At 36.8% G+C, this 20390-nt stretch overlaps 6 protein-coding genes across 7 annotated transcripts; 5 read left to right on the top strand and 1 right to left on the bottom strand.

Annotated features, from left to right (window-relative positions):
• The first annotated feature begins 1433 nt into the window (after window positions 1-1433).
• LOC18588116 (uncharacterized) lies at window positions 1434-3826 on the top strand. The gene is made up of 5 exons (XM_088810340.1): window positions 1434-1613; window positions 1755-2018; window positions 2301-2408; window positions 3056-3219; window positions 3364-3826. Exons 1-5 carry the CDS (start codon window positions 1434-1436, stop codon window positions 3824-3826), a joined length of 1179 nt encoding a protein of 392 aa, XP_088666466.1.
• A 1476-nt stretch (window positions 3827-5302) lies between these two features.
• Window positions 5303-8094, top strand: LOC18588115 (ankyrin repeat-containing protein BDA1-like). Its single transcript, XM_007012312.3, has 2 exons — window positions 5303-6091; window positions 6986-8094. Exons 1-2 carry the CDS (start codon window positions 5465-5467, stop codon window positions 7823-7825), a joined length of 1467 nt encoding a protein of 488 aa, XP_007012374.2. The 5' UTR covers window positions 5303-5464; the 3' UTR covers window positions 7826-8094.
• An 830-nt stretch (window positions 8095-8924) lies between these two features.
• Window positions 8925-9787, top strand: LOC18588114 (17.6 kDa class II heat shock protein-like). Its single transcript, XM_007012311.3, has one exon. It carries the CDS (start codon window positions 9161-9163, stop codon window positions 9638-9640), a length of 480 nt encoding a protein of 159 aa, XP_007012373.2. The 5' UTR covers window positions 8925-9160; the 3' UTR covers window positions 9641-9787.
• A 1435-nt stretch (window positions 9788-11222) lies between these two features.
• LOC18588113 (17.1 kDa class II heat shock protein-like) lies at window positions 11223-12225 on the top strand. The gene has a single exon (XM_007012310.3). It carries the CDS (start codon window positions 11481-11483, stop codon window positions 11952-11954), a length of 474 nt encoding a protein of 157 aa, XP_007012372.2. The 5' UTR covers window positions 11223-11480; the 3' UTR covers window positions 11955-12225.
• Window positions 12226-12457: 232 nt separating this feature from the next.
• On the top strand, window positions 12458-13415 carry LOC18588112 (17.9 kDa class II heat shock protein-like). Its single transcript, XM_007012309.3, has one exon. The coding sequence runs from the start codon at window positions 12751-12753 to the stop codon at window positions 13219-13221; it is 471 nt and encodes a 156-aa protein (XP_007012371.2). The 5' UTR covers window positions 12458-12750; the 3' UTR covers window positions 13222-13415.
• Window positions 13416-13998: 583 nt separating this feature from the next.
• LOC18588111 (S-adenosyl-L-methionine-dependent methyltransferases superfamily protein) lies at window positions 13999-18540 on the bottom strand. 2 transcript variants are annotated; one of them, XM_018128044.2, is made up of 13 exons: window positions 18251-18540; window positions 18059-18117; window positions 17852-17902; window positions 17200-17335; window positions 17023-17108; window positions 16347-16445; window positions 16159-16212; window positions 15776-15920; window positions 15446-15507; window positions 15098-15185; window positions 14604-14687; window positions 14348-14509; window positions 13999-14265 (listed from the first exon to the last, which is right to left on the bottom strand). In XM_018128044.2, the coding sequence occupies exons 1-13, from the start codon at window positions 18486-18488 to the stop codon at window positions 14033-14035; spliced, it is 1497 nt and encodes a 498-aa protein (XP_017983533.2). In that variant the 5' UTR covers window positions 18489-18540; the 3' UTR covers window positions 13999-14032. The 2 variants fall into 2 exon arrangements, with proteins under 2 accessions (XP_017983533.2, XP_088665873.1); XM_088809747.1 differs by lacking the exon at window positions 13999-14265 and having other exon boundaries at window positions 14359-14501.
• Between the last annotated feature and the right edge of the window lie 1850 nt (window positions 18541-20390).

The following is a 20390-nucleotide window of genomic DNA, read 5'->3' as shown; positions in this document are numbered from 1 at the left end:
ATTCAAAAATATATCTAAAATGACTTTCTTTTTATATAGTTCCATTTGATTAATCATAGTACATATATTTCATTAATGTTGGATGGAAAGTATTAAATTCTGATATTACTAATTGTACTTTTTGTTCCCATTATATATCCAAACACTCTCATACTTTTAGACCTAAAAAATTTATTTATTTAAAAATTGGCACCAATAATTAATACTTTGGGATTCTTGAAAAGATCAAAATTTTACTCTTTCAAAAAAATATTTAATATGGGTCAACGTTTTTTAAAAAAAAATTGAAATTTTGACCTGTCAAACTAAAATATTTTAGGAAATGAATTACTTTCCTTACGAAAGTAATTACTTGATTTCTAAGACTCATATAATTTGCTTTGTTTATAGCTTGTGAAAGCTGAACCTGGATTACTTTGCTCCCCTACATCATATTTTTTGATAATGTCAAGCCCTTGTATTCGATAATGGTATCTAAGTCAAAATCTATACATGCTAGTATAATGTTCTATGCTGTGATTTATTTTCCTTTTTTGGCTTAGTCAAATGAAATTTGTATTAAAATCACTAAAATTACAGTTTAGAGATCAACTCACAGATGGGGATCAAAATAAGGATATACAATCAAGGGACAAGCTTAGTACCATTAAACAAAAGATTCGCCTATTGGTGCCTAATACCGTAAGACAATGCAAAAGTCATAAGTAAATCACAATATTAACATAAAAACTAAAGGCAGCCGCTCAACCCAATAAAAGCATCAAAAGTTACCACCATACCGAGAACATTGTGTTTTTGTCAATTTCAAATTTTTCTAGAGAATTACTTGTCTCAATGCCTCGTATCAGTGTTAGTCACTCATGATAATGCATTCTTGGCGTCATATTCAATAATCAACTTAAAACTTGCAAAGGAAGAGCGGGAGAAAAGACACAATGTATGAAGAATGACCATAAACTCTGTAAAGTTGGAGTCTTGGATGCCAAGTAAGCCAAAGAAAACAACCACCACATAACCATTAAAGTTGTGTAGAACTCCACCACATCTTGCTTGGCCAGGTTCACCCCTTGCTGAGCCATCCACTATGCTGTGATTTGTGATGAATATTTCTACGTCTACATAGTCTACACGTTTACGTTATCAGTCAAATTAATCACAATTGTTTTTTGGGTACTATCAAATTAAATTACAATCTCCTGTCCGAGATGATTAAATATGTATTCCCCATCCACTATTCCAAGTTTTTCTATGTTTAGAGTTTATTAAATTAGACATTGTGAATTTGGTGAACGCATAGACTCTTACCAATTCATGCCAGGGAGTTTTAACCAATGAAACAGTTTGGTCTGAAGGACTTTTCCCCCCGTTAAATAGGAAGTCATTAGCTTAGCCTTTCTGTGGATCAAAATCGGGAAAATTAAGAAACATAATTAATGGAGAATGTAAAAGAAAGAATGAGAATGATACGTGAGGCAGCAATCAAAGGGAACGTGAATTCCTTGGATGAATTGCTTCATGAAGATCCACTTATTCTTGACAGGTTCATCGCTGGTTGTTTTACTGAGACGCCTTTGCACATTGCAGCAATGCTTGGACGCCTGGCACTTGCGAAGGCAATCCTGAGTCGGAAGCCTGAGCTGCCTAAAGAGTAGGATTTCGAAGGAGCATCTCCCCTTCACCTGGCAACAGCTAGTGGACATGTTGAGGTAGTAAAAGAGTTGTTATTGGTCAACCCTGAGATGTGCCTGGCTCAGAACCAGGATGCCAAGAACCCTCTTCATATTGCGGTGATCAAGGACCGAATCGAGGTCTTGAAAGAGTTGGTTCCAGCCAAACCTGAAGCTGCTCAAGTCCCAGCAGCAGAAGGTGAAACCATTTTGCATCTTTGTGTCGAACACTACCGCTTGGAAGCATTAAGGTTCCTGGTGGAGAATACAAGTACTAGTGACTTTGTAAATTCCGAGTATGACAATGGATTCACCGTACTCCATCTAGCGCTGGCCAAGAACCAACATGAGGTATAGTCTGATAGCACAAGATACTAGATTCCATTCGATATTAGTATAATCTAATTTTCAGCTATTTATGAAACTTGTTTCTTAAAAACAATAATATACATAGACATTCTTAATTTTTGATTATAATTACAAACAGGTATATTAATTTTAAAAATAAATAATTCATTCCAAACATGTAAATGGTGTTAAAATTTAAATATGAAATGTTTAAAATGTTTTTTTTTTACTCTTTTATTTTCTCTCAAATCTATCGATGATACTCTTGACCTAATTTGACTGTAGAATGCAGATATGACTGGATCTCACCATGGAGAGCACGAAATCTGGCCGCACACCCCAGATCTCAAGCTCTCTTGGGAAGCACAGTGCTCCATAGGGAGCACTAGATCGGTGCTTCCCTGGGGAGCATGAACTGGAACACCAGGTCTTGTGCTCCCTTGATGTGCTCCATAGGAGACGCTATTAACCACGAGGTGGTCGAATTGAGAGTTTTTTTTTTTTTTTTGAAAAGAGAGAGAAAAAAATAAAAAATGAAAAATATAGTTTATATAATAGTAATTTTATAAATTAATGAAAAGTAAAATTATTTTAAAAATATTATCACATCATTAAACTAACAAAAATATTGACGTTTGACTAACTGTAAGATTTAAGTCTCCAGTGAAAATTTTTTTTTAGATAGATTATTTATTTTGAAAACTAATGAACCGCGTGTAAGTATAGTCAAAAGTTAAGGGTGTTAATGTATTTTAGTGAAAAGGTAAAAGCTATAAAAACTAACAAAATTAAATAAAATAATAAAAATAATTTGCCAAAGATGTAGATAAAAAGTCCTTATCAAAACAAACTCTTAAGAAGAAAAATCCAAATTTCCGTTTAGTACAACTTAATGCTAGATTATAATTTTAGTGCATGCTGAATTTCTAAAGGAAAGAAAAGAAAAATATCAATGTTTTAATGTGGATAACAATCTTCAATTTACTAAATTTTCTTGTCATTTAACCAAAGTTTTGCCTTGGCACATACTGATCGTGTAGCATAGAAATGTTGTACAGAGTATAAAGATTTGGATAACCAATACCAAAGTAGAACGTAATCCGCTGCTCACAAACGGCACAGCCCTAGCACAAGGCCGAAGAAATGCCAACAACGACATAGATATTCGGGGTTTCCTTCAACATGATGAAGCTGGAAGTGCAAGGTAAATTTGCTCGCCGGTGCAAGAACTGACAACCATAAGCACGAGGAGCTTGTCCTTAGACCCAAACCACCAAAGTTTGAGATTACAGTACTCCCTAGTCAAAATTCGTAGAAAGCATAAGCATAACATCTGGTTGGAAAAAAGGCGGACTGCATTGATGGTGGTAGCATCGATAATTGCAACCATGGCCTGCGAATCCCGGATTAACCCTCCAAAAGGTTTGTGGCCAGAGATTAACAAGGCAACATCGTTCAGGAAGACTTCGGAATTCCTGTCCTACAACACGACGGGGTTTTTGGCATCGCTCACTGTTATCCTCCTACTGATCGGAGGTCTACCTTTAAGGTCTAAATTCATCTTGTGGATCCTGACGGTGATCATCTGGGTAGCCATTGCATCCATGTTGTTGGCTTACACCCTCGGTTTATATATTCTCCTCGAACCTTATGGTTCTGATTATCCTAAAATACAGCTAGCTGTTACGACCTGGTTTTGGTACGCAGTGCTTGCCTTTCTTCTTTTGGGGCACGCTATTCGCCTTGCATTGAAGGTTGCAAGGTATACCAGAGAGTCATGCAGGAGAACGACAGATCATCTCCCTGTCTAGCACTATACTTAATTACTACCCAAGTTATGTATCAAGCCTGTTTTGGAGACATTAGGCCATCCAGATGACCTCTCATATTTTTAGCTTAACAGAAAAAAAGAATATTAACTGAGAATAAAGTGTAAATTTATTTCAATTTCCTGGTGAGCAATCTAAATAAAAACATCTGCTTCTTTTGGTTAACTCATTTCCAATCAATGTCTACTTTTGAAGCCCAAAAACTAACTAATTAAGCCGATCAATTAGCTTAAACAGGAAACACTCAAGACCCCAACTTCACTCAGTTAGAATTTATTCCAAAATCAATAACCTAAAATTTAATCCAAATTTCAAACTAAAGATGTGAAATTTACTTATTCAAAGGAAGAAAATTGTTTAACTGCTGGCTAGTCTAGATTCTATTATCCTTAAAATTCAAGGGAAGACCAAAGAGTTGGGAAAACTTTTTTCTTTCAAAGGAAATATATGACTATTGATTATTTATTATAGTACTTTCCAAGTGTGATTCAAGCTCGACTTCTAAATGTATCAAAATAAATTACAACATAAAAATCAATTGAAAATGTAGCTTAATATGGTATATTTTATTTTGGATCTCGGAATTGGAAACTAAAAAATATTAAAAAATGATTTCAAGATGTGTATATAAATTTTTTTTTAATGATTGATTACATTTTACATTGATGAAATGCACCCGAGCATTTGGCTCATTAATTGGTGCATTATCTAATTGTTTAAAGAGCAAGGTTCGAATTCTCCTTCCTCCAATTATAAAAAAAAAATATTTTACATTGATGAAATCAATCCATTAAGTAATTACCAAAGTATGATAAGATTATCAAATTCTTATAGAGTTTTTCGATAGCAAAATAGTATAGAAACAATCTAAAAAAATTTGAAAATGATAAGGAGATTGTTTCACTCTTTTCTTGTTTTTTTTTTTTTTTTCATACATATTCAAGTAACTAAAAAGTTTTATTTATAGATAAAGATATCTCTATTCAACTGAGGCAATTGTCCGTTTTCAATCGACTCAATCATCCATTTTCTTTTGTTTCTAACATTACAAGTATTTGAACAAATTTAATTATTTAAATAAATATAATTATTGAATAATCATAATTATTTAAAAGGATTGTCTATTTTTTCTTTTGTTTTCAACAATATAATTATTTGAACAAAGTTAATTGTTTAAAGAAACATAATTCTTAAACAATTATAATTGTTCAAAAGATATTTTTTTTCTTTTCATTCTTTCATTATTGAAAATGATCAACACCTTGTAAATGTAATTTATTGAAAATAATGAACAACTTGTAAATGTAATTTCAATAAAGATTGCTAAGAAATAATAAAGCAATTCTAGATCCCTGGTGGAGTTGAACCCAAATCTTTCAAGTCCAAGATGGAGGCTGCAGCGAGGATTATGAGAAAATAAATAAATAAATTTGGCAAAACCCTCCTCCTTGGCAATATCAATTCAAAGGTCACCAGTCAATATGTCGTTTGTCCGAAGTCGTGTCCTCCTCCCCCACCATAGGCACTACCTTTTCTCTTTTGTTAGAACAGTGTCAAGACTCGAGAACAAGAAAAGGGTAGGAGCTGCGCAGATTTTTTACATCGGTTTGATAGATAATAATGAGACTAGTGAGCTTGTTGGATGAGGAAAAAGAAGTAGAGAAATTAAGAGAGAAGGCAAAAGTGAAAAGGCTCAATGAAGCAGCCCTGAAAGGATCTGTTGCCTCACTCCTTGAGCTGATCCAAGAGGACCCTAATATCCTTAACAAGGCCAACTCATCTCTTTCAGACACACCTTTACAAGTAGCAGCTCTTCTGGGTCACTCAGCTTTTGCCAAACAACTACTGACTCAAAAGCCAGAGCTTGCAACCGACTCAAACTCCCATGGTTCTTCACCTCTTCACGTGGCAGCAGCAAAAGGGTACGTGGAAATAGTGAAAGAATTGCTGTTGGTGAACCCTGACATGTGTTTGGTAAAGGATCGTGATGGGAGGACTCCCCTGCATCTTGCTGCCATCAAGGGTCGAATTGAGGTGTTGACCGAGTTGGTCCGAGTCAGACCGGAGGCGACTCGGGTGTTGACTGGTGGAGGGGAGAGCGCACTCCACTTGTCTGTGAAGAATAACCATTTTGGAGCATTAAAGGTTGTGGTTGAATCTGTGGGAAAAGATGATCAATTTGCGAATTGGAGAGATTCTGAAGGGAGCTCTGTCCTGCATCTAGCTGTGGCCAAGAAACAGTTAGAGGTATGTTTTCCCACTTATGTTTTTCCATTTAAGAACAGTGTGATAATATAAGGTAACAACATCACTCAAATTGATTTAGTATGTTGAATTTATAGGGAAAATACAAAAAAAATTGAATTTTAGAAGTTTCGATTAAGGTTTTAATTGATTCAGAAGTTCAATCAGGTCTAGTTGTGTTAACATAAACCTCAGCAAGTTTAGTTTCCCTTGGGCTTTGGCGTGAGTAGTTACTTATGTTTAGGGTGAATTATGCCATCTCACCTAAAAGCAATTGTAAATTGTTGTTAAGGTGGTTTTCTTCTGGAGTCATTTCACTCTGGTTTGAATCTCCTTAGCTGTCATTGTTAGTTAACCCTCTTCTGTCTTCAGGCCCCTGACTACTCTAATTTCCATTTCAGCCATTGCTCTAAGGTAAATTCTAGTGCAGGTTAACTTCCTTCTGCATAATTTCTCTAATTCAAAAGATTTAAAAAAAAAAAAAAAAGACTGGAACTTGGCAATTATTAGAGATCACATTTCATGCCAACTCCAATTGCCTCTTCTCACTATCAAGTATCACCTTGTTTCTGTTTATGCCTGCACTGTACTAATTTCTATATGTTCCTCTATGCTCTTCTGTATGCCCTTTTGCAACCCTTGAGTTAATTAAGGTTCAGAAGCTTATAATCAACAATTCATGAGTATCTTAACTGTACATGCCTCGACAGTTTGATTAAACATGTATCCCTACATTCAGGTTAAACTGCCATGCTATTTTCTCAGGAATCATTGGGTGGCTGATTTTCTTTTTTATGGTACTAGTCTAGGAGACACCCTGCTAACCTATGAATAACTAGGAAGAAAGAACATTTTAGGGTTAGTATCTAATCTCTAAGAACTATGAAAATTTTGCAGATGATAAAATATTTACTCACTAATACCAAGACGGAAGTGAATGGTCGAAATGCAAATGGCTTCACCGCCCTGGACCTTTTATTACATAGTCAAAGGGATTTAAGGGACATGGAAATTAAAGAATGCCTACAGAAAGCTGGAGCTTTAAGAATGACTAAAGCGCACTCCATTGCAAATAATCAGGAGATTGAGGAAGTTCTGCCCCCAATACAGGCACAACCATTAATTCCTAAGGAAACCAATTCCAAACCGGTGGTTGAGAAACATAAGCATACTGATTGGTTGGGAAGAAAAAGAAGTGCATTAATGGTTGTTGCATCGCTGCTTGCAACTGTGGCCTTTCAGGCATCGTTGTCTCCACCTGGCGGTGTATGGTCAGATGACTATTTGGTTGATTCTGATGGCAACCCTGCAGAGAATCCACACAAAGCAGGCTTGTCAGTAATGGCCTATTATGATCCACGAAAATATGAGGCGTTCATGATATTGAACACAATCGCCTTCCTTGCATCATTGAGCGTAATTTTGTTACTCATCAGTGGACTACCTATGAAACGGCGCAGGTTCATGTGGATTCAGATGGTGACCATGTGGCTAGCAATCTCAGCGTTTACTTCTACCTATTTCGTTGCATTGATGCAAATAACACCAGGACAAGTGAGAACTACGCTGTTCCATGTGAGCAGAATTTCATTGATGATATGGCTGGTGATGATGGGACTCGTGTTTGTAGGTAATATCACTCGGATGACCTTATGGTTGCTTAGAAAATACGGTTACATCAAGGAAAAGGAGAAAGAGTTTTCACTTTATGTAGAGGAAGAAGAGAATGATGAGTGAGGACCTGTGAGAATAAATATGTGAAATTTGGGAAGGTTAGCTTCAATTAAATATCATCAAATCTTCATTTACAAATATTGAAAACCCAAGTGGAAAGACGATTCAATCAGCATTCAAGATTCTCTCTGATGTAGATAGAATTTCAGTAAATTTGCTGTCATTGTATGAACATTGTTATTATTATTATCAGGGTCCGTTTTTGGATCAGAAAATATGTAATTCTAAAAGATGAAAAGCCTAAGTTATCCAGCTTTGATTGTTCATTCTCAGTAGTATGGTGAAAATTTAAAGTTATTACAGATTTTGAGACTTACAGTTTTGGAATCAGAGTGAGGTCTCAGAATGGATAATTGAGCGATTGAAGGCGCAAGGAATTGTTCATCAAGTTGGACAAATAGTTTCCGCTGACAAAAATGGTATCAGAATGAACAATAAGAAATTAATAATCCATGTCCATATAAGGACTGAAAAGAGTAGCCAAAGAAGCAGGAGGCAAGAGCAGGACATACAAGGCAAAAACCAAAACAAACAGACCAAACTATACATTAACAGGATCATTTGAAATATTGGCAAAGAGCATTCAAACTGTCCTGCCAGATGGCGGCAATACTCCTCAAAAGTCTGTTGTTACTTGCTCTCTAGGTGAAGTAAATAAACAGCACACCAAGCTAGCGTTAAGCACCAGAGCAATGACAGACTTCCCTTTTCATCCTTGATCGGCCCATTGGAACAGTGTGTTTTGGTCTTGGACCGGCCTTTGAACTCCAGAGAACCGCAACACCCCTTGCCAGATTTGGGAAAAAAAATTGCATAAGATTCGACCAACGAATTTCGTTCCGTGAATTTGATGGTGACGGGCTGGGATGGACCACAGCTTTGCCAAGGTCGGCCCTACAATGGAGATCTCTTCAAAGCCCAGATACAAATGAAACAATCCTGCTAGTATGGCCCGGATCTGTGGGCCTGAAGGAGCAAATGCAGCCAAGATCCATAATCTTTATCTTACCTTGCAAAACGGGCCCTGCAATTATTACTCACGACCCAAAATAAAGACTTAAAAAATAGATAGAAAATTACAGAACTTTCGTTTCTCTTCTTCAGATTTCTAGACAGAACATTACAGAGCCCCCATTACCGAACTTTCCCTCTGTACTGTTTGATCTCTAGAACTCTCGCCTATCTTGCTCATCTCCTATATATTCAACTCACTCTGCACCTTTCAAATCACTCTTTAATCTACCTAAAAATTCCTGCATTACATATCAAAGCTCTTTCCTTCTTCCCTTATAGCCCTTGAATTCTGTTTCCATCATCTACATTTCTATAACTTGAATCATGGATTTGAGGAACTTTGGATTCGATTCTCCCCTCTTAACAATCCTGGAAGACATACTCGACATCCCAGAGGAGCACGAGAAGTCCCGGAACAACCCATCTCGAGCCTACGTTCGAGATGCTAAGGCCATGGCAGCCACTCCAGCTGACGTGATAGACTACCCGACATCCTACGTATTCATTGTCGACATGCCTGGCATAAATCCGAGTGAAATCAAGGTACAGGTGGAAAATGACAACGTTCTCGTGGTGAGTGGGGAGCGAAAGCGTGAGAAAGAGAAAGATGAGAAAGATGGGGTCAAGTACGTAAGGATGGAAAGGAGGGTTGGCAAGTTCTTGCGGAAGTTCGCATTGCCTGATAATGCGAATATGGATAAGATATCAGCAGCCTGTCAGGATGGCGTTTTGAGAGTGACCGTGGAGAAACTGCCTCCACCTGAACCTGAAAAGCCTAAGACCATTGAGGTTAAAGTTGCATGAGATGACAGCTATATATGTATGGTTGTGTCAGGTTTAATTTGTGACAAGATGAGTGTGTTTCTTTGAGTATGGCTTTGGTTGTGTAAGGTTTGAAGATTATGAATATATATATAAAATAAAAATTGAAGTTTGTTTTTTTTGTTTTTATCCCATTGTTGATTTGTTTCTTTGTTTTCTTTTCTTTTCTTTCCTCTGTTCTTTATTGGACCCATTGATGATGAAATACAGGATATTTGTTGCATATCCTAAGGATCAAAAGGGGCCGATTACTGTACTTGTTAACTGCGAATAAGAAATCTGTTTTCTGGTTTTAAAAACAGAGGAAAGAGAGCACATGGGCGGACTTGTTTCATTCATTTCACGCTTAGCTGACAATGTACAATGATCTCCGTTACAGCAAGTAAAAATCCCCGAACGATGTCCACTTTTTATCAAGAAATCGCAGTTTCAAATTTGTTCTTGCCCGAGTTGTGAGAAGTTGTATGGCATCAACCTTGCAAACTAACAACCAAATGGCTTAAGAAGTTAAGAAAGATTATGAGCTATGACCCAGTAATAATTAGTCAAATTGAAACTTCATAAACTAGCAGAACTTTGAATCCTGACACCTTATGAATTAAGGCATATCCCAATCGTGTTAGAGATTAGTCTTCATAAATAAACCAAACAGCAATAGTTGATGTCCACTAATCTATAATTATCAATATTATTAGCAGATGTTGAGGTTATGATGGGAGACCTGGTGCCAATATAATAGCAATAGATAGGTGGAGAACCAACCATCTGCTGGGAGATTTTCTGATTAAAACAACTGGAAAAAAAAATACAGAATGAAGAGAGAAAACCGGAGTATATTTTGGCTTGTATTAGTCTTGACTTAAAACTGGTGGATTGCTTTTTATTTGTAGGCAGCATTGCAAAGATTTTTAATAGCTTTTCTCAAGTAGACTTGAAGGAATCTGAATGTAAGTTTCTATTTTTATATATTTCAAAGGTCAAAAACAGAAGATTACGGGATTAAAAAGCAATAATCATATGCCTTAAATAAATGTTGGACCTGCACAGGCCTGAAATATGGAATCACCAAATGCTACTGCTTTGGAGTTAATGCCTAAGCCAATATGCAGGATTCTAGCCCAAATAGCCAATATGCAGGATTCTAGCCCAAATAGCTCGTCTTTGGTTTGAAATTTCAAGTTTTTAACTAAAAGCCTGAAACTCTTTGCTCAGCTCCAGGCTTGCTGCTATGTTTCTGTTTGTTGTCTAGAGAACTAATTTCCTCTTTAAATTCTTCGCTGATATCTAGAGCCCATCTGTCATTCATAGTAATAGCTAGCAGTGAGCATAGAATGACGATGTGAGCATTCTGCAATCTAATGGCCTAGATTCTATAACCCTTGACTGAACCCTATTGTATTCGTTGAACATCCCCACAGTGGCCACGTCTCCTGAAGACCTACGCCACGTGGATTCTAAACATCCCAGTCGACAACCACGTATCCGGCGCAAAGACAACAATCACCGAATGCTTTAGACTCGCTGCCAAATTAACAACTCAATTCATCTCTCCAAAACGAACAGCCCAATCCTTCCGTGGACGTGTATCTTAAAAGCCTTGTTCATGCAAGCGTACCTTTTCTCCGTAAACCAATTTACACGCAAACTCATTTGTCTGTCACCGCAGCAGTGATGGCTAATTGTTTCTCTAGCTAGAAATCAACCCAAGGAGTTGTCCTCTACCGTTCTAGAACACCATCACAAGAAGAAGCCTCCTTAAAAGACCAATTCCTTACATCTCTTTTTCTACCTGAAAGAAAGAAAAGAAGCCAGCAGAGAGAAGATGGATTGGAGAGTCATGGGTTTTGATCCATCCGTCATTGACACCCTCCATGAGCTCCTGGACTTCCCTGACGATGCCGACAAGTCCCAACCTCATCCCTCTCGCGCCTACATCCGGGACGCGAAAGCAATGGCGGCGACACCAGCAGACGTGAAAGACTGCCCCAACGCATACGTGGTTGTGATTGACATGCCAGGGCTAAAACAAGACCAATTGAAGGTCCAAGTTGAAGAGGGCAACTTCCTGGTGGTGAGTGGAGAGAGGAAGAGGGAGAAGGAGAAGGATCAGGGCGTGAAGTTCATAAAGATGGAGAGGAGGCTGGGCAAGTATCTGAAGAAGTTTCAGCTCCCAGAAAATGCTGATACTGAAAAGATATCAGCTTCGTATCAAGACGGGGTCTTGACCGTAACTGTGGAGAAGAAGCCACCACCAGAGCCCAAGAAACCGAGGACCGTTGAAGTGCAAGTGAGTTGAGAGGTCAAAGGCTATGCTGCAGCCTGACACCATAGTTGAGGTTAAAATAAGGGCAGCTTGAGACTGCTCACTTTTGCTTTGGTGAGGTGTAAGAGAGCGTTGTTGTGAGTTTATCGTTTCGTGTTGCCTTTATTTTTTATTTTGTGTTTTTCGTGTCAGGACTCTAGAGAGAGCTTTGGAGGAGCGGACTGGTTCTGTTCTTTTAATCCTGCTCTTTGAATGTCTATGTAAACAGTGAAAAGTATACGTGTACGAAAATATGTTTTAATCATTCTGTGCACAAAAAACGTTCTTGAGATCTATCCAAGGAATAGGATCCTCTTGAGTCTTGTTGTAAATAAAATCTCCCAATTTAGAAGAGACAAGCCCAAGGGGGCAGCAGCCCAACCTTTTTACTTCTCTGAAGGGCAATGGGCAGCAATAGCCCAAACTATTTTAAATACTAATATTATCTACAATGTTTCGAATTAAAGCTGCTTTTATTTTGGAAAAAATAACGAGACTCATCTTTGCCTAATTCCAGGACAAAAGTCAATGAAAACGAAGCCCATCTAGCCCAAAAGAGAATTCTAGACCTTCCAAAACGTACTGGAAAGCGGAAACCATTCGAGAAAGAATGTAATACAAGCTTCTGGAAATCTCCCGACATTTTCCTCCAGAAACTTCCTACCCAACCTTATAAATTCGCAAAACCATCCACACTGCCTACCCAAGACATTGAGTAAATTCGCATCCGAAAAGCCAAAACAAAATCCTAACAATCCCAGCCAAGATTCCTGCGGCGAAGAAGAGGAGAATGGATTTCAGAATCATGGGTTTGGATTCTCCATTGATCCACACTCTCCAGCACATAATGGACCTCCCCGACGACATGGAGAAGACCACTAACGTACCATCAAGGACCTACGTGCGTGATGCCAAGGCCATGGCAGCGACCCCAGCGGACATCAAAGAGTACCCCAACTCTTATGTGTTCATCGTCGACATGCCGGGGCTGAAATCAGGGGACATCAAGGTTCAAGTGGAGGACGACAATGTGCTGTTGATCAGCGGAGAGAGGAAGCGAGAGGAAGAGAAAGAAGGAGCCAAGTACGTGAGAATGGAGAGGCGGGTCGGCAAGCTCATGAGGAAGTTTGTGCTGCCCGAGAATGCTAATGCTGATGCTATCTCTGCACTGTGTCAAGATGGGGTTTTGACTGTCACTGTGGAGAAATTGCCACCGCCTGAGCCCAAGAAACCTAAGACCATTGAGGTGAAGATTGCTTGAGAGAGTTTTAGTTGGGGAAGGTTTTATGGACCATGGTTATGGCCTATGAGGCTTTAAATAATTTGGGTTTATCAGTAGTTCTGTGTTTCCTGTGGTGGCTTCTGAGTTCTGAGTGTGTTTTCTGTTTTGTAGTTCCGCTCCTGTTGAATGTTGGGTTATGATGAAATACATATGTTTTTAATATTTTTCTTGTATGTTTTCTGTTCTCCTACTTAATATGCAATGCCATATATTGTCAGTGGTAAATTTTTAGTTGTCAATGATGAATGAATGAATGTTTTCATGTCTTATTGACTGTGAAATGAAGTTCGAATAGAGTTTTTGCGATTCAAGAAAATGAAACAATGGCTGCAAAATCATATCTTACCTACAACCTTTGAGAGTTGAGCTTGGGGAGGTTTTATAATTAATGGGGTTTAGAGTAGTTTCAGTGAGTTCTCTGTTTTAAGTCTCAGAGGTTGGTGTTGTTATCATCAGAGGTTAATGTTGGAGTCTGTTTGATAGCAATGGCCGTCTAATGCGAATGTTACTGAAAATGAAGGAATATTCTAAACGTTATTCTTTTTATATCTTATCTTATTTTAATCGTATGAATACTCAGTTAACAATGATCAATGGAATTGTTCATGCCTTACATAGTCCAAAAATTAGTCAAAGAGAGTTTATGCTACTCAAAAGGGAAAAAGGAGAGAATCCAAGCCATTTAGAAACTCTAAAATAATGAGAAAACAACTTTGGAAAACACAGAATTAAGCACGTTTTCTCTTAATAAAGATATTAAGTGGAAAATAATTTTTTATTAAAGCCCTAATTACGGCGTATTTTTCTGGTCAATCCTCAAATTTGGTCTACAATATAACCACATCTTAAACATCCCACCAAACAGAGTTGGCACCTTGTTCTTGTTCAGACGTCTCTTCCTTTTACTAAGCTGAGAAGAATCAGGTCTATCAGGCTTCAACACGGTTCTATCTTTCCTGACGAACAGGGCAATGAAAAAGCCTTCTTTGTCCTCAACTAGGTCAGTCCGGAGCAAATGTTCAGCTACATGGCAATAATGCAGCGAGGATTTAACTCATGAATTCATTCGAGATCAACAAGGATATTATCGGAACAAAATACTTACAGCCTTCAAACACTGGAAGACCGCGACGATTCCACTGGGGAAATGGAGTTGCTAGTTGGAAACCATGGGATGCAGCAAGTGGTAAAATAGACTTGACAACATCTTCATTTTCAATTTGGTGGATGGAACACGTGCTGTAAACAACTCTCTCAACCTGTGGAACTGTAGTAGAAAATATCAAAAACTTATATCCAACTGTTTTCAAAACTTGGAAAGTAAACAAACACAGGAAGGAAAAAAAAAAAAAACACTTAACAGCATAGTGCATGTGCTAGAGCCTTCTTTTGAAAGGAGGCCAGCTTGTTCAGTCTCTCTTCTTCATCGGTATTTGCTACTTGACCTGCATAATTTTGATATGGAGATAAGAGAGAAAAAATGGAACAACTCTGGGCAGAGTTATAATCAATGAGCAGCATATAATTCATCTTCTTTATGATTGGAAATATCAAATTTTAATGACTGCAAATCCAGAAGGATACATGAAGTGGAAGATAATGTCGTATGACAGTGTAAACAGAAATATACATAGCAATACACAATGAGAAAATTACATCATCTATACATACTGTTTTCCCGTATTTTTAATACTTGGAAAGGTAATTAGGTAATAGCTCTAGGGTTTGCCACGATACCGAAATTCAAAAAAAAAATGAAGAGACTATTAACATTAAAAGACCTAAGAAAATCCAGACTCTTACATACTACAAAGATGTATAAAATTACTAACAGATATAAGAATCAGCAAGTTACCTGCAGCATAAGATGGGAGCAAATGGTCCAATCTCTCAGCAACAGTACCAGATCCGGAGCAGGAAGGATCCAAAAGAATAGCACAGACCTGCAATGTTAAATTTGCTTGAGAGTGCAAAGAATAAACAAAACCATAAAGTCAAAAGAAATCTAGAGAAGGTCAATTTGAAGTTTCCAACCAAGGAACACAACTTGCACACACTTACAGGATGAGATGCTTAGGCTTTAATTGAAAGCCCAACTGGCTATAGTTTAAAGCAAAGTGCAAACATCTGTGTCTTTAGAAAAAGGCATGTAAAACCTAAAGAATATTAACTACTGCCAGGACATAAAGCAGATCATGCTTACCTTTGAGTAGAGAGGATCTTTTGGGTCTAAGCTTAGAAAATCGCCATGTAGAACTTCAACATCTACAACCCAGTTAAGAATGGCAAACGACCACAAAGGTCTTCATACAGCAACTAGGAGAATGATCACAAACTATGCTAGTAGATGACAACAAATGAAAATGGAAAATCACAAAAATGAGGATAGAATGTCAAAAAATGCTTTACAAACAGAGCAGCTTCCAAGTCATATATTGCAGGCCATTCCACGGTAGCAACCAGGGTTAAAGAGAATAAGTATTAGTACTTAAGTAGATAAATCTAAAAGATCAAACAATATCTGTAAGGATACTGTGTGCACCAGATAGTCTGACAGTGTCTTCTAAACGTTTTATCCTTTCCTTATTCAGTTCACAGGCTATAACCCTTCCTTTCCCTCTCATAAGAGCAGCAAGATGGACAGTTTTGTTCCCTGGAGCTGCACATGCATCAAGAACCTTCACAGAAAATTGGAATTAAGCAAACTATAAACAACTGCCAACATAAAATTCAAGCACAAACCTTATGAACATCTACCATATAACCAAAATAGAGAAGGATAATTTTAAACAAAGACAAATGTAAGAGAAGGATGACTGTATATACAAGGAACAATATAAAAAGAATAGATAAAGTAGCAATTTTGTCTAGCAAAAACACTAAATAAACAAGTAATATGCAATGAGCATAACTCACCTCCCATCCTGGTTCAGGACCCAGAGCTGCTGCCACCATAGAACTCGCTTTCCCCTATATGATTGCAAATTTGAATCAAACAAAAAAACCAAAAAAATGAGAAACTGCTCTCAGTGCATAGTCACAGTAATATTCCAACAGTAGACAACTATAATGCTCACTTATTCATTAATTTATTAAACACTTACTTGCATAAGCACACTTCCATTCATGACCAAAGGATGATCATGAAGATCACATTTTGGTGGGAGCTTTAACAAGTCAGGTACCAGGTCATCTTTCTGCACCTATTAAAAGAAAAGAAAGATTGTAACAAAATAAAACACATCAATAACTGGCCTCAAAAGTAGATGCACACTACAAATAGTAGCAAAGTATGTAAAAACATAAGAAAGAATAAAGCAGAGGTTACTACAAAGGCAAACATGAACTGTAGAAATACCAAAAATAAGATAACCTAACAAGCAGCAATGAGTTAGTTTCATCAGAGATTGACTCTGGTTAATGGCATGTTGCATTTACTTCTCTCATTACTTCATCGTACCTATGAAAACATTCAAAATAATCCAATATACCCCACTAAGGGCCTCAAAAGTAGATGCGGGCTAGAGATAGCAGCAAAGTATGTAAAAACATAAGAAAGAATAAAGAAAAGGTTACTACTAAGGCAAACATGAACTGTAGAAATACCAAAAATAAGATAATCTAACAAGTGGCAATGAGTTAGTTTCATCAGAGATTGACTCTGGTTAATGGCATGTTGCACTTACTTCACTCATATTACTCATTGTACCTATGAAAACATTCAAAATAATTCAATATACCCCACTAAGGTTTAGCTTTAGCATAGTTTTCAGAAAGTACCATGTATTGTTTCCCTAATTCAATTAAGGCAGAATCAACACCCATTTTAAGCGTGTTCACCCGAACATAGCGGGGCTTTGAAACATCTGCGATAGACAAATAAGCTGTACATCAAGGAATGATTTCAAAAGCAACAGAATGATGCACTTGAATGTAAGAAAACATCTTGACGCATACCAGGAGTCTGATAAAGATATATCAAGTCTTCAATGCGCTTCACCTTTTTCCTCACTAAAAGCCGAGCTAAAACAGACTGAAGAGAAACTTTCCTCTGTACTAGAAATTTCTCCGCATCACCAACAAATGAAATTTCCTAGAAATCAGAATTTATACCACAAGATTACCACACACGTGTAACAACAAAGATACAGAACCTTGAGAAACATAGCACATTAAAGTATACACCATTTAGCAAACAATTGCCAAACCATTACTTAAAAGAAATTGGTACAACTCCTCAGCATAACTCACTTATTCACATTAACTGGTGATAAAATATTAGAAATTCAGGACTTCAGCAGAAACAAAGCTAACCAATACCATATTCACTTATTTGCATTCAAAATAAAGCTTTTCTTAGAAGGCAGAAGATTCTGTAAGCCTGAACACAAAGCATCATCATCTGACATAGAACGGCTTAATTATCACTAAATTTATTATGTTTTAAGAGACTAGAACTCCTGCTTTCTCCTACTATGGAACCATTAGAATTGAAGAATTTGCTCATGTTTCAGAGAAGGTTCATGCATTGCCCCGAATGTGGCCAATATGACGAGAGCAAATGTAAAATGTGAAATATGTGAAGCTAATGAAGATACAAAAATATTACCTGACCAAAAAGAATATCATATGTGATTATGTAAACCAATTCCTCTTGCCTCTGCAACATCACAATAATAATCACCATTATCAAACACTTCTACTAAGCAGCAGTTACCTACCACTTACCACCATTCCAGTTGAAAGTTTACAAGCAAGGGACGGTAAAAAAAAATTCATTTCTATTGTTTTCCTCAAAACTCATAAATTTTTTTACCTTCCATCTACTATTCAAAACGTTAGCAGCCTCCAACACATCCTTAATTATAGGAAGATCTGAATAAAAATCAAGCCCCAAAATGAAAAATAAACAATGAATTAGCTGTAATATTTTAAAGATGCAAAAAATAGAGCACTTCATTGAACAGAAGCATTGATGGAAATAGAGAGAAGGACAAACTTAACCTACGTTTGAGGGTTTGACAAACGAGAGCGAAAGTAGCCTTCTTGTTCTTAACAGAAGGGCTATAAACGAGGGACTTTATGGAGCCGACGGCTCGTCGACGAGCGTCTCCTTGGAGAACGGACCGTAGTACCTTCGCCGCCTCCCTCCTGGCGAAGTATGCTGACCTCTCGGCACTGCTCATCCGAGGCTTCTTGGGTTTCTCGGCGGCCCCGGACGGTTGCTTCGCCTTGAAACGTGCCATTGTTGCTAGAGAGTGGGAAGGAGGGAGCAGAGAAACCTGAACTCTACCCCTACAACTTGCATTGGAACGCACCGTTTTGCTGAGAAGACTAGAGGTGTACACGCGCCGTTCTTCCATTGGGCCTAGGAAATACATTTGCAGCCCAAGATTGGCCCAAAATATTACTTTATTATATAAATAAAATGTTTATTTGATTTTATTCGAAATATATATATTTTTGAATGGCTATTTTATATATATGTAACCCAAATAGAATTTTAAATCATAAATATTTTTAAATATCATAATATTAATAAAAAAATAATAAAATTTTATTCTAATATCAAAAGTTTAAACTCTCAAATTGGTTAGATTTATGCTCAAATTAAGTTCAATCCTTTTAACACTTTTAACGTAAAAAATAATTTAATGTTGTAATAATTAAGACTTGGCTTTAACATTGTAGTACTAAAAAAGTTTTTTTATTTTAATTTAGATATAATATCTAAAAAAAAATTAGATTATTTAAAAAAATTAACTAAATTTTTATTTTTTATTACGTTTAATTAAATTTTTATAATTTTATTTTAAATCAAATAAACTTTTATAACTAATAGTTGACACACTAATATTAATTAATATGTCACGTGGTGCTGATATGACATGTTAATATTTTATGATGGAGGATGATACAGTATATTAATGTAGCATAATGATATAGTCACCTGACATTTTTCGCTATCTACAGTAGTGTCATATAACATAAAAATGACTAGTGACGTTTTAATTAGTAATTGTTAATCACGAAAGTTTATTTGACTTAAAATAAAAAAATACAAAAACTTAATTAAAAGTAATAGAATAATAAAATTTATTTAATTTTTTTAAAATAGTTTAAAAATATTTTAAAGTATTATATCTTTTAATTTCATATTCACCAATTTTCTTAGTCAAGAATAAAAATTAAAAGATTACTTTCCCCGCTTTCCAATAGGATGGAAATTGACTCGAAAAGTTGTACTATTTGATGTAACATGTACCGTGCATGAATGGTTTTTTTATTTGATTTTAAAACGAAACACCGTTTACATGCTACCTACATATGAAATCAGAGAAAAATCAACTCCAATTAATTTCCAAAATAACTATATATATATATATATATATACATGACTCCATAAGAAGGGGACCGTGTATTATGTTGCGTTAACGAAACTTATCAAAACGAGAAATGAATTGATGAAAGCAATGTATGAATAAGCCAATTCCATGTGAGCCAATTCTCATAATTAAATAGTCCTGTCAAATCACACAGAATTATGTATGAGCTTCCTTGTGGTATAAAGATGATATTGTTGTCTTTATCTTCATTTCACCATCTCATTGCCCTATCTCCGGAGTCTGCAGTCTGGCTTCCAGGAACGAGGTATGGTTGAAAACAATGGAGTATTTTGGGGTGATTTGACACTAAAGGCAAACTATGCCAAAGATGGTTGTTGACTACACCTTTTTCGATCAGGAAGTCATTTTAAAAATTGGTTTTACGACAGCTGACGCTAAACAAATAAATAAATAGGGAGTGATCAAGCCAATCAGTTGGTCAGAACCCAGGGAAACTTAGGAAAGCTTACACTGACCATGGAAGTTACATGTGTAACTTCGGGGTGTGGTCAAGTAGCCTGCCCTTATGGTGAACAACAGGGATAGGTAGTCTTTGTTAATGACCAAGATGATAAATGACCGGCTTTGCCTTCTGTTAAGTAAAAATTAATTAGGTCATCGGGAGCAATGGTTTAGAGTTCGTTTGTGGCGACTATGTCGTTCCTTTTGATTGGTTGTCTGCTGTATTGCATGCAATCAGTCAAGACAAACTGGTCTTAGGTGTCCTTTCACACTATAATTCTCTTTTGAACGATCAAGTCT

This window comes from Theobroma cacao, chromosome 9, assembly GCF_053813885.1.
Source record: "Theobroma cacao isolate CCN51 chromosome 9, ASM5381388v1, whole genome shotgun sequence".
Lineage (NCBI taxonomy): Eukaryota > Viridiplantae > Streptophyta > Magnoliopsida > Malvales > Malvaceae > Theobroma > Theobroma cacao.
The sequence above is the reverse complement of the archived record's forward strand: the minus strand, read 5'-3'. Positions and strand labels throughout refer to the sequence as shown.

Excerpts from the sequence above, each read along its gene's own strand:
- LOC18588116 (XM_088810340.1), top strand. The coding sequence starts at position 1,434 with ATGGAGAATGTAAAAGAAAGAATGAGAATGATACGTGAGGCAGCAATC. Across the intron at positions 1,614-1,754 it reads GACGCCTGGCACTTGCGAAG|AACCAGGATGCCAAGAACCC; the intron begins GCAATCCTGAGT and ends TGCCTGGCTCAG. Across the intron at positions 2,019-2,300 it reads TGGCCAAGAACCAACATGAG|AATGCAGATATGACTGGATC; the intron begins GTATAGTCTGAT and ends ATTTGACTGTAG.
- LOC18588115 (XM_007012312.3), top strand. The coding sequence starts at position 5,465 with ATGAGACTAGTGAGCTTGTTGGATGAGGAAAAAGAAGTAGAGAAATTA. Across the intron at positions 6,092-6,985 it reads TGGCCAAGAAACAGTTAGAG|ATGATAAAATATTTACTCAC; the intron begins GTATGTTTTCCC and ends AAAATTTTGCAG.
- LOC18588114 (XM_007012311.3), top strand. The coding sequence starts at position 9,161 with ATGGATTTGAGGAACTTTGGATTCGATTCTCCCCTCTTAACAATCCTG.
- LOC18588113 (XM_007012310.3), top strand. The coding sequence starts at position 11,481 with ATGGATTGGAGAGTCATGGGTTTTGATCCATCCGTCATTGACACCCTC.
- LOC18588112 (XM_007012309.3), top strand. The coding sequence starts at position 12,751 with ATGGATTTCAGAATCATGGGTTTGGATTCTCCATTGATCCACACTCTC.
- LOC18588111 (XM_018128044.2), bottom strand. The coding sequence starts at position 18,488 with ATGGCACGTTTCAAGGCGAAGCAACCGTCCGGGGCCGCCGAGAAACCC. Across the intron at positions 18,118-18,250 it reads CGTTTGTCAAACCCTCAAAC|ATCTTCCTATAATTAAGGAT; the intron begins GTAGGTTAAGTT and ends ATTTTTATTCAG. Across the intron at positions 17,336-17,851 it reads ATGATATTCTTTTTGGTCAG|GAAATTTCATTTGTTGGTGA; the intron begins GTAATATTTTTG and ends TCTGATTTCTAG.